The sequence below is a fragment of the Zonotrichia albicollis genome, chromosome 25 (assembly GCF_047830755.1).
Source record: "Zonotrichia albicollis isolate bZonAlb1 chromosome 25, bZonAlb1.hap1, whole genome shotgun sequence".
In the NCBI taxonomy this organism is placed as follows: domain Eukaryota; kingdom Metazoa; phylum Chordata; class Aves; order Passeriformes; family Passerellidae; genus Zonotrichia; species Zonotrichia albicollis.
In genome coordinates this window covers 559,851-572,454 of record NC_133843.1, presented here as the reverse complement: position 1 = coordinate 572,454, position 12,604 = coordinate 559,851, and the positions used below count along the sequence as shown (strand labels likewise).

At 50.5% G+C, this 12,604-nt stretch overlaps 1 protein-coding gene across 6 annotated transcripts in view; it reads left to right on the top strand.

The window, feature by feature from the left end:
* Positions 1–12,604, top strand: part of SAMD11 (sterile alpha motif domain containing 11) — a 66,690-nt gene that overhangs the window by 12,213 nt on the left and 41,873 nt on the right. For all 6 annotated transcript variants that reach the window (XM_074558394.1, XM_074558393.1, XM_074558392.1 and 3 more), the window contains 2 exons: positions 5,458–5,639; positions 7,593–7,643. In XM_074558394.1, coding sequence (XP_074414495.1) covers positions 5,458–5,639; positions 7,593–7,643 — 233 coding nt within the window. The remainder of the gene's footprint in view (positions 1–5,457; positions 5,640–7,592; positions 7,644–12,604) is intronic.

Genomic DNA, 12,604 nt, shown 5'->3' with positions numbered 1-12,604 from the left:
GAACAGCACCAGCTGCTCATTTTGAGGATCCTGGAATGGTTTAGGAAGGGACCTTAAAACCCTTAAATCTCATTGCAGCCCTGGGCAGGGAGAGCTCGCCAGCCCAGGCTGGCTGGGGGTTCAGGGGGGCACAATTCTCCCTGCAGGGCTCTGGTCCCACATTCAGAGAGTTCTGTGCTGTCAGAGCAAACACCTCGCAGAAACCCGAGCACGTTGTGTTGGCACGATTGTCCCAGCAAAAAAAGATATATTGGTTTAACATATTTTCCATTAACAAGCTTTAATTTGCATAAATTATATCAGCCCCTGTTAATTTATTATTACTTCTTCGGTTTCCTCTATTTCATTATTTCTCCTGGGGGTTATAAAATTACTGGGATTATTCTGCTTAAGCTTTTTAAAATACAGTCACAGTGCTGTGTTTTCCCATTCACCTTGTATTTCCTCATTGTTCTGAGGCTCATTAAAAACCTGAAGTGTCACAAGAACTTCCCTGGGTTGGAATTCTGCAAGTCTTTGAGAGGAAAGTACACAAGTTTGCTGATTTAAACCCGAATAATTTTAGAAATTTCTGCTTGGACACCTCCTAAATCCCTGCTTCCCCCTAAATCACTTCCTTCGCCCAAATCCCCCCTTGGCTGGCTGGGTGGAAGAACCTGCAGTTATTATTCCTTTAATTTGTGTTTTTGCAATCCTGCTCTTGTCCTTTGTTTGCCTTCCCGACCCCAAATGTGATTTCAGGGGGGATTTTGCTGCAGCTGCAGTGTCCAGGCGGAGGCAGGGGTGTGCCTGGTGCTGCTGCAGTGTTTGGGCAGGGCTCCCCTGGCTCTGCAGGGATTTGTGCTCCTGATCCTGTTTGTTTTAATGGGGCATTCGCTGCTCAGGAGCTGCCTCACACCTGAGCTGGTGCCTCCAGAAATAAGTGTAGGGTGTAGGAGTTTGACCCTGGTTTGATTTAACCCTTACTTTGGCCGTTTCTCCATGGGAATTTGGGTTTGTGCTGGGTTTTGCCTGTGCAGAGATGACCCTGTTAAATAAATAAAAGTTATTATTATTGGTGTGGTACTGCACACCCTGTGGAGTGCAGGGCATGTTGTGCTGTGCTCTGACATTGGTGTTTTACTTTTGCTTTGAGCTGGAGTGAGGGAAATCCTGAGAAAGATTCCTGGAGCAGGATTTGTCCATGGCAGGGCTGGGGACAGGAATTCCTGGAGCAGGATTTCTCTGTGGCAGGAATTCCTGGAGCAGGATTTCTCCATGGCCCGAATCCCTGGAGCAGGATTTCTCCATGGCCCAAATCCCCAATCCCAAGGAGCAGGATTCCTCCCTGACCTGTGAAGCAGGTGCCACCCTGGTTCTGGCTGTCTGCAGGGGTGAATCCAAAGCTGTGATTTGCAGGTGGTGGCTCCTGCAGGGGGAAGATGAGGTGGAAAACAGGCCCAGGTGTGATTTCACTTTCCCTGTGCCAGCCTGCTGCAGTGCCCAGGGGTGACCCAGAGCTGCTCAGCAGAGCCCAGGAGGATCAGGAGGAGCCCGAGGCTGCTGCAGCTCAGGGGATTTGGGGTTGCCGCAGTGCCACTGGTGCAGCTCCTGTTTGCCTGGGCTGTTCTGTTTTCAGAGGCCTGGGGAATCAGCAGGTCAAGGTTAAATTGGGGATCTGAGGTTGCTGTGCTCTCACAGCTCCCCTGCCCAGCACAGGTGAGTTTTACCTGAGCTCATGCAGGTGGCACCCCGTGCAGGACAGACCCAGCGTGTTCACTCTGAAATTGGGTGGTTTCACTTGGCTTTCTGCGGATCTGCTGGGGCTTAAAGCAGCTGCAGAGGGGCCAGCAGCAAAACCCAGCTGTGCAGCAGGTTGTGGCTCAAAAATGAGGGAGATCTCCGGGTTGTGTGTGTTAGTGTGGGTTTGTGTGCAGCAGATCAGGGCTGGGGGCTCTGGGTGGAAGGAGCTGATGGAATTCTGGAATTCCTGAGGGAATTCCCAGCTCTGCTGAGAGTGTCACAGATGAGGGTTGGGGCTCTGGGTGGGATTTCTGCTGGAATTCTGGAATTCCTTCAGGCATCCCCAGCCCTGCAGTGGTGTCGGTGCTGCAGGGCTCTGTCCATGGTGTCAGACCCCAGCTCTGCTTCCCACCCTGGAATTCCTCAGTGCCCAGAGGGGAGAGGCCATTTCCACATTAAATTTCCAAACTTCCCCTCTGTTTTACTCCACTTGACTTGGTTCTGGTTCCACTCCCATGTGAGACTGGGGTTTTTTCACCTTCTCAGAAGACTCTTCCCTCTGGCATTGCTCCTTTTCCTTTCTTCCCTCCCAGCTTCTTGTTCTCCAGTCTTTTGATGAATTATTTACCTCTCTAGTATTACTTTTTTTTAATATTCTCTTTGTGTTTACCTTCAAAACACACAACTCCCAACACCCCCTGCAGCCTCCCTTGTGCTCCTTGGGAAGCCACTGCATTTATTGGTCACTCATTTCCCAGTGTTAGTTATGAACACAAATGTTGTAAAATCGTGTGGTGTCACCTGGTGGGGCTCCCAGTGTGCAGAGCTGGTGATTTTTGGGGTGCAGGGGTTTATCCTTTGCAGCTGGCTGTGTGTTCTGGTGATTTTTGGGGTACCAGGATTTATCCTTTGCAGCTGGCTGTGTGTTCTGGTGATTTTTGGGGTGCAGGGGTTTATCCTTTGCAGCTGGCTGTGTGTTCTGGTGATTTTTGGGGTGCAGGGGTTTATCCTTTGCAGCTGGCTGTGTGTTCTGGTGATTTTTGATGTGCCCAGTCCCCCAAAATCTGCGATGGGCAGTCCAGCTCTGCCCTCTATCCCCATCTCCCTCCCCTGCATTTCCGTGGCCTGATCCCAGCACTGAATCTCTTCCAAAACAATTTATTCCCATTATTCTGTGGAATGCCTCGCTCTGGTACCAACATTTGCTTCCAGCAGCCACCTCAGGGTAGAAATAAAAGCCCCAAACCCTCCAGTTGTGCTTGGAGCCCTTTGCCATCCATCAGCCAGGGGTCACAGGAACTGCAGCTCAGGTCTGAAACCTGCAGGAAATCAGTCTTTGTTACACGTGAAATAAAGCAGTCTATGGGGAAAATAACCATAAATGTTCATTATTTGTACAGGAAAATCAATTTGTAGGCCAATTGACCAAATAAAGTAATACAATTTGCTGGGAAATCCCCCAGGTGTGGCAGGGAAATGGCAGAGCAGGGCTGCAGGCTCAGGGTTGTGTGGGGTGGGAGGGACGGGAGGCTGGGACAGGAGTAAAACTGCAGGAAAGGGCACAGGGAGGGGAATTGGCATTTTTGGGTGGTTCTGCAGCGTTCTGTGTGTGGTGCCAGGGAAGGTGCTGGGGACAGGGACAGCCCTGGGAGCTGCTCCTGTTGTTCTGCTGCTCCAGAGGTGCCACAGCTGGGATTGGGAACAGAGGGGAAATGCCTGAGAGCATCCACACCCTCTGCTCCCTGAGAGCTGGGGAAATGTCTTCAGGGGGAAGAAATTAATTTATTATTTCTATTTATTATTTCTATTTATTATTTCTATGTATTATTTCGATATTTAAATCTAAAATAGAGATTTATTATCCATAATTATTATTCACAGTTATCTATATCTATATTTATATTTATATCTATATTTATATTTTACTTATAGTTTATTTATATTTATATTTTACTTATAATTTATATATATTATATTATATTATATTATATTATATTATATTATATTATATTATATTATATTATATTTATAATGTAGATTTATAAGTAGTTTTAGAAGTAGTTTTATATTTATAAATATAGCTATATTTATTAATTATTTTCATTGATATTGTTTATATTATTATTTATGTTATTATTTAATAATTGCTGGATGTTTCCCTGGAGCACTCGGGGCTAATGAAGGCCCAGGGGACAGGGACAGGGACAGGGCAGGATTATCCCGGCCCTCTGGGAGGTGTTTGCACTGATCACAGCTGAGGGGAGTGCAAACTCTGCCACTCCTGCAGGGGATGTGTCCCCACTGCTCTGTAACGCCCTAATTAAAGCCATTCCCCACCTTTGTTATTGGGAAAAGCAAAGGAAAATATCCCAGGCTCTCTGAGCCTCCCCCCTTTCCTCTCCCCTATCTTTATTATCAATAAAAAGAGGGGGAAAATGCTGTCTGGGCTTGAGGATTTCCTTCGCATATGGAAGAGATTTAGAATGCTCCTGCTCCCAGAGCTGCCCCAGCATTCCCTGGCTGCTCCCTGTGCTTCCCAGCCTTACCTGGGAGCAGGGGCTGCTTTCTCCTGCAGCTTTTTATCCAATGATAATTATTTCTGAGGGCTGAATCACAGGCACGTGAATCACTTTGCAAACAGCTTTGATATTTTCAAATTCTTGGCCTCACTGGGGTTCCTGTCCCAGTTCCACTGGGACTTGGATTAAAAATGAAATCCAATTCCATTTGATTGGCTGAAATTGCAGATTCTGTGGGGCAGTGGCAGCGCAGCTCTCTGGTTTGCAGGGCGTTCCTGCTGCTGGCAGGGTCAGGAATTCCCTGGGAAAGCTTTCACTGAGTGGTGAGCTGGAAATGTTTGGTGGGAAATACTCTGGAGGCAGGGATTGGAGCCTGACTGTGCTGCCTCCTTCCTTTCCTCTCGCTGAGGATGAGGGACAGGCTGGGGATGAAGGGCAGGGCTTGGTCAGGACTGGAGAAATCACAATCAGAAGTGCCTGAGCTGCAGAGTCCTTCCAAAAGTGACAAAGTGTGAGCCACGTGTGCTTTGTGAGCCATGTGTGACAGCTTTGGCTGGTCGGGAAGAGCTTTCTGACAGAGATGAACAAGTTTTTGTTTGGTGTTTGTGGAAATGCTGAGGTTTCTCAGTGGGGTGTGGGGTTTGGGGTTTGTGGAAATGCTGAGGTTCCTCAGTGGTGTTTGTGGAAATGCTGAGGTTCCTCAGTGGTGTTTGGGGTTTGTGGAAATGCTGAGGTTCCTCAGTGGGGTTTGGGGTTTGTGGAAATGCTGAGGTTCCTCAGTGGCGTTTGTGGAAATGCTGAGGTTTCTCAGTGGGGTTTGGGGTTTGTGGAAATGCTGAGGTTCCTCAGTGGGGTTTGGGGTTTGTGGAAATGCTGAGGTTTCTCAGTGGGGTTTGGGGTTTGTGGAAATGCTGAGGTTCCTCAGTGGGGTTTGGTGTTTGTGGAAATGCTGAGGTTCCTCAGTGGTGTTTGGGGTTTGGGGAAATGCTGAGGTTCCTCAGTGGGGTTTGGTGTTTGTGGAAATGCTGAGGTTCTTCAGTGGTGTTTGTGGAAATGCTGAGGTTCTTCAGTAGTGTTTGGGGTTTGTGGAAATGCTGAGGTTCCTCAGTGGGGTTTGGGGTTTGTGGAAATGCTGAGGTTCCTCAGTGGGGTTTGGCGTTTGTGGAAATGCTGAGGTTCCTCACCAGACCCTGTGGTTTTGTCTCTCCCGTGGCAGAACCGGGGCCGGCTGGCAGAGAAGAGGAGCATCCCCCTGCCCCCCAGCAGGGTCCCCAAGAAGGAGCTGGGCCCCCTCCTGTCCCCCAGCGAGGACAGCCAGGACAGCGACAGGAGCCATGGGCAGCAGCAGCCCCACGTGAAGCAGGAGGAGGATCTGCACATCAGTATCATGAAAAGAAGGTACCTGCAGGCAGGGCTGGGGGGCACGGGCACAGGAACCTGGGCACAGGCAGCCCTGCCCCTGGGAGCCAAGGTGTTGTGGGGTTTGAGGTTTGGTTCCAAGCCTCAGAGCATCCTGAGAGCCTCTGGGAGCAGGGGAACAATGCTGGAATTGCAGCAGGGAGCAGGAGCTGCTGGATTTTGGTCCTGTTCCTCTCAGTGCCATGGGACTGTGCAGTCCTAGAGGAAGGGATTGCCTTGAGTGAGTGGTGACCCTCACCGGGGCTCTCCTCAATATTCAGCTCCCAAATTCCAGGTGCTGCCAGCCCTCTGGAAAAGCAGGAATTTCAGAGGATCTGTGACCCCAGAGAGCACAGCCCCTAAGGACTGTGCCCCATCTCCCTGGGCTGTCCCCTCCTCGTGATGCACAGCAGGGCTCAGCTCCTGAGACAAGGCTGTAAAAGCAGAGCAGAGGGAGCTGAGGGCTGTAATTGCTTTCCTGGTGGTTTATGTGCTCCTTGGCTGGCAGTGCAGGAGCTGTTCCCCCTGCTCAGACAGATGCTGGTACCCTCAGCAGCTCAGGGAAGGAGCAGCCAGCTCTGCCCATAAAGCCTCCTGTAATTAATTTTATCATTGCAGCTGTCCAGGGGTGCTGCTGGAAATGGAAAGGGGTTTTGGGATGCACCTGGGCTGCTCAGGAGCTCAGGGAGCCCTCCCAGGCAGCTTTGGTGATCTGCCCTGCCCCTCCTGCCCCTTTAATTGTGCTTTTAGTGCAGCAGAATTAGTGCTGGGTTGTCTCATTAGGGAGAGAACAACGTGATAACTGCAATTGATAACGCTGGGCCCCCCAAACACAAAACGCCCTTATCTCAAATCTTTAATTACTGTAGTTGCTGTGCCTGGTTTGCTGGGAAATGAGGGAGGAATGTGTGGCAGCTCCCAGGCAGTGATCCCCAGCCTGCCAGGGCTGTGCTCTCCTGCAGTTTGTGCCTCTTGGTTAATTTTGATTTCCTTGGGGGAAGCAGGGTTCAGCTCTCCCTGATTTTGTGCCCTTGCTCTTTTCCTTTCCCTGATTTTGTGCATTTGTTCTTTCCTTCCCTGGGACCTGTGCTGCAGTGTGGGGGGCAGGTGGGATGGGTAGAATTCCCCTGAGGGCAGGAACTGGGGGAAAACCAAGAATGCAGTGCTCGATGCCCAGGGAGCATCTCCTGCTCCCAGCCCCAGCATCCCTGAGCATTCATCACCTCAGCTGCTCCAGTGGGGACCAGTGACCCCTCCTGATGGCCCGGGGTGGCTCTGGGGGTGGCCCTGGGGACATCAGGAGCAGCCTCTGACCCCTGGGTGGTTCTGGGTGGCTCTGGGGACATCAGGAGCAGCCTGACCCCCTTGTGATGGCCTGGGGTGGTCTTGGGGACATCAGGAGCAGCAGCGGCCCCAGAGCCCAGACACGACAGCTGGGCCCTGCAGGGGCTGTGCCCCATCTGCTCCAGCCTTAATTCACCTGCTGTGGCCTCCCCGGGCTGGGGGGCTTTGCTGGCCCCCACGGAGAGCAGAACTGGGTTAAACTGGGATGGGGAACTGGGCCAGGCCTGGGTTAAACTGGGATGGGGAACTGGGCCAGGCCTCTGCAAACCTGGCTTAAACTGGGATGGGGCTGGAATTGGGACTGGACAAGGCAGGAATTGGAGCTGGAATTGGGGTTGAACAAGGCAGGAATTGGGGCTGGAATTGGGGGCTGGAGAAGGCAGGAATTGGGGTTGGACAAGGCAGGAATTGGGGCTGGAATTGGGGTTGAACAAGGCTGGAATTGGAGCTGGAATTGGGGGCTGGCCAAGGCAGGAATTGGGGCTGAACAAGGCAGGAATTGGGGCTGGGGCTCTCTGGGGGTCCCCAGGCTGGAGCAGGGTTCAGGGGCAGGACATGAGTGCTCAGCCCCGACTCTGAGCTCTGTTTTTGGTTTGTTTGTTGTTGCAGGATTCACACCCACTGGGATCTGAACATCTCCTTCCGAGAGAGCTCTTGCAGGTACCGTTTTTGGGCCCTCTCTGTGTGGTGGGCTGAGAGTTTCTGATTGTTCCTGGGTGCTGATGGATGTAAATGAACATTTCTGGCACTTCTGGGGTTTATTTCTTCCTCCCTTTGTTCCTCATCCTCCCCTTCCCACACAGCCTCTATTTTGTTGTTATTTTGTGGGAAGTTTTGGGGCAAACAGTCCCTTTTACATTGGAAGAGAGGATTGATGAGATTTCTAAAGGAACCCCAATTTTCCTGAGTTTACTCTGGTCCCAAGAAGGTGGAAATTCATGAATTGAGGCTCTCCAGTTGCAAACTGAATATTCCTCTGTGACCTCTGATATCCTGGGCGTGGTGCATTATCTTTGTGTGCTGCCAGCAGTCACAAACTCTTCCCATCCTTTAAAAACCCAGAAATTTGCACTGAAACCTGGCATTTTGAAAGGTTTTTTTTAATCCTGGATTTCCAGATCAGGATGCAGCCCTTGAGTTGTAGAAAACGGATTGATTTGTGGAATGAGAGCAATAAATCTGAGCTGGGAAACTTCTCAGGGAGGAGAAAGCAGCAGGAGGAGGCAGGGTGGGGTCTGAGGGGCTCCCTCCACTCCTGGGTGCTGGGGAAATCAGGATCTGCCAGGGGGAAATTGGAGTTTTGCTAAAGGGAGTTTTTGATGTTTTGTGTGAGCCATCTTCAGTTGGAGGTGGAAAAAAGGGAAATGATTGCCACAGGTGGAGCGATGTCCATGTCTAACTGCAGAGGAATTGAGCCTTGGCCATGGGAATGAGGGTGGGAAATCCACGTGGGCTCATCCTCCAGCAGGGAGCAGTGAGGGCAGAGCAATTCTCTGCTGTTTAACTGGCGTTTCAGGCTGTGCCTCTGAACCACAAACCCCCACAATTCCCAAATTTTCAGCATTAGGAGCACAAACCCAGCCCACAGTGAGCACCAGGAGCCAGTGCAGCAGCTCAGCACCATAAAACCAGGTTTGGGAAAGGCAGCCCTAGACTGCAAACCCTGCCTGGCTGCTCCAAGCTGCTGGGACTCTCAAATACAAAGGGATGGATTCCTTCCATGCGAAATTTCAGCCCAGAGCAGAATTTTATGGCTGTTATAAACTCCTAAAAGGCAGAGGTTTGGGATGGAAGTGCTGACAGTGCCTTAATTAATGGCCCTGTGAGCAATGATTCTGCACAATGGCAGCTGAGGGTGCCAACACCTTTGGAAATTAGAATCCCTGTCTTAGAAGAATAATTCTGAGCTTGCAGTGTGTGGAATAAAATAATGGTCTGGTTTTTATGTCAAATGCATTTCCTGGTCTTCCTCAGCTTGACTGTTCCCTTCAGTTTAGCTCTGTCCTGGGAGAAACCTCAGTAATTCCTATTGGGAGCAGAAGTTTTGCTTTTCCTGAGGAGCCCGGCTGTCAAAAGCTGCCCATCCAGCCCATTCAAAAGGGAACAAACCTGGTTGTGCTGTGTGGCAGAGGAAGGATTTGGGGTTTTCTGTATTTGAGCAGCACCAGCCCTGTAAAGCAGATTTCAGTTCCAGCAGGGCTGGCAGACAGGTTCAGGTGCTGTCACAGACCTGCCCTGCTGGGTGTGCAGCTGCTAAAGGGGAATGGAGCAGGGGAAAAGGGACATAAATCAGCCTGGGGGGAAGGAGGAGGTGAAAAACACCTGGGAGAGGAGATGGGAGAAGCAGAGAAAATGGGAACTGCGGTGATTTAGCTCCGTGCTTTGGAAAGGAGAGCAGGGCAGGATTGAGAAGCAGCTGCTGGTGGAGGTGTCAAGGCTGCTCCTGACTCAGCAGAGCTCTGCTGGGTGACACAGGTGACATTGTCAGTGGCACCAATCAAAGCTGCTCATTTTATTTTCCATTTTTCCCATTATTTTATTCCACGCGTTGCGTTATTTTAATATTATTTTAATATTTCATCAGCTGCCCTTGGTGAGGGGAGAAAATGAGGGGAATTTGGGGTGTTGGAGGAGCCCTGAGCCCCATGAGCTGTGCCAGCCCCACGTCCCTGGCCCTGCTGAGCAGAAATCTCCTGGCAGGTTCCGCTCTCAGGGATCCCTCTCCTCCCTCTCTCAGGGTGCTGCTTTTTATTTATGAGCTTGCAGGGAGCTGAATGACAGAGCAGGCTTACAGTGAAAACATCTTCATACTTATTTCCACCTTATTTTGGAGTTGCCAGCCCTACTGATCATTTTTATGAACTGTCATGAGCATTAATGAAATTTTATGGGCATTTTGCTGGGGACATTGCAGGATGATTAATTTGTTTTTCCAGGCTCAGGCTGCAGGGAGATTTAGGGCTGTGCTGCCCATGGGGAGGGTTGGGGTTTTCAGGCCTCTCTGCTCCCTCCAGTTGGGAAAACTTTGTTTATCCTCCTGTTTTCCTCTCCTCACGTCCCCTTCCCTCCCTGGGTGAAGCTCAGGGGTGCAGGGCCCTGGCAGGCAGAGAAGGAGGCTGGGGAATTGTTCTGGCAGATCCCTGTGTGACAAGGACAGAGTGACACACAGGGTATAATAATAACAATAATAACAATAACAATAACAATAACAATAATAATAATAATAATAATAATAATAATAATAATAATAATAATAATAATAATAATAATAATAATAATGCACACTATACAATATAATGCATGAAACATAATATACATATACATAATATTATAATACACAAGAAATAATGTATTTATAGTATATACTTTTATTTAATAATATAATATATTTTATATAGAATAAATGGGATAAATATAATAATACAATACATATAGCGATATTATATATAATAGAGTATAATAATATATAATAATACAATAGAATACATAATAAGTATAACAATGTAATATATAAGTATAATATAAAATATAATATATAATAAGTGTAATAATATATAGTAATACAATATAATATGTAATTATATACAATGTAATATACAGTATAAATATAGTATACAATATCTTTATATTATAAATATATAAAAATATATTTTACAAATCAAAATAATAATAAGGCGTGGCTTTCCCTGAGCTTTGCCTGCTGGGTTCTGTTTGGAGAACAGAATTCATTCCCATGGGAACATCCTGCTGCTGTGGCAGAGGGCATTTCCAGGAGCTGCCTTGGCTGGCTGTGCCAGGGCTGTGCCAGGCAGGTGCCAGCCCTGCAGGGGAGGTGCCAGTGCTGCAGGGCATGTACCAGCCCTGCCAGGGAGGTGCCAGCCCTGCAGGAAGGATGCCAGCCTTGCAGGAAGGATGCCAGTGCTGCAGGACATGTGCCAGCCCTGCCAGGGAGGTGCCAGCCCTGCCAGAGGGCTCAGGCTGCTGCCCCCACCCTGCCCTGTCCCCTTGACCCCAATCCCTGCCCCGGGTGCCCCTGGGTGGCTTTGGGGCTCTGCCCAAGGTGACCATGGCAGGAGGGGCCGCTGGGGCTGAGCTGAGGCTTTCCCTGATCCCAGCCCTGCCTCTGCTGACTCAGGAGCCCGGCTTAACGCTGGCCTGGGACACTGACCTTGCTCGGGGCGTGCCAGGGCACAGCCAGGGACAGTTGTTCCATTGCTGGAGACAGGGATTGCTCAGAATTCCTGCTGGTGCCTCCGCCTGGCCAGGCAGGGTCAGGGGCAATGACACACAGGGTTTCTGCTGCAGAAGGAATGCCCTGAGCCTGCACCTGAGCCATGGAACAGCCCTGGGTGCAGCTGCCCCTGCCCCGGTCCCTGCCCTGCTGTCCCCTCCCTGCAGCCCTGACATCCCTCCCTTTGCATATTGGATTTTCCCTTTCTTTATTGGAGGGAGGGGCAGAGGGTCGGGGCAGTTTTATGGCTGCTGTATTGATCAGGAAAATTTAATATAATCCCTGCACTTACTGCCTGATCGTTAAGGGGATGGAGAGCCGCTGGGATGTGTTCTAAAAGAAATGTTTTTCCATTTTATTTCCTTCCTATTTCACTTTCTGAGTCTCTCTTCTCTTCCAGTCCCCTACTTTGCATTCCTGCAGAGATTTTTGAGTGTTTTCCCAGCTTTGCTTTGATTTGATGGAGCTTTAGGGAAAGTTCCCCACTCTGGGGTGGTGCTGGGTCTGTTCCCCATTCCCTCAGCTCTCGTGCAGTTCCTGGACCTGTGGAATTCTGTCCCTGCTGCTTTGGGACTCCCTGAGGTTCTGTCCCAGCTCTCTCTGGAGCTCCTGAGGCTGCAGGGCCAGGTGGGCTCTGCTGTCTGCTCCATTCCTGGGCATCCCAGAGCTGCCAGCCCAGTGAGGTCTGGAGCAGAGCAGGGAGAACCTGAGCTCCAAAATTACACAGCACCTCACTCTGGAGCTCTACATTTACACCAACACCTCACTCTGGAGCAGGGCAAGGACAGCCTGAGCTCCAAATTCACACCCACACCTCACTCTGGAGCAGCCCTGTCGGAGCTGCAGCTGGCTGGAACTGCTCCTCTGCCTGGCACTGCCCTTCTCCAGGCTGGCATCTCTCTGCAGTGACCCTGGGGCTCAGGGCAGGGCACAGCTGGCAGTGCCAGCAGGGTGGCAGACCCTGCCCGGCTCCTTCAGCCTCACCCGTGAGGAGGATGGGGCACTGGGAGCAGCCCCAGCAGCTCCTCACTGGGGGCAGAGGGAGCTGCAGGAGGGCAAGGGCAGCCCCTGGTGGGAGTGATTCCCATTTTGCCCGGGAAGGGCAGCCCCTGGTGGGAGTTATTCCCATTTTGCCCGGGAAGGGCAGCCCCTGGTGGGAGTTATTCCCATTTTGCCCGGGAAGGGCAGCCCCTGGTGGGAGTTATTCCCATTTTGCCCGGGCTGTCTCCTTCCCCCGTGCAGTCTGCGAGCAGAGCCTGCGGGCGCCTGGCTGCCTGTGCTCTGCAGAGCCCTGACACTGATTTATCCTCTGCTTAATTGTCTCCAGCCATTAGTCTGCTCATCCTTCTCCTCCTCAGACATGCACTCGCTGCTAATGGCTGCAAATGAA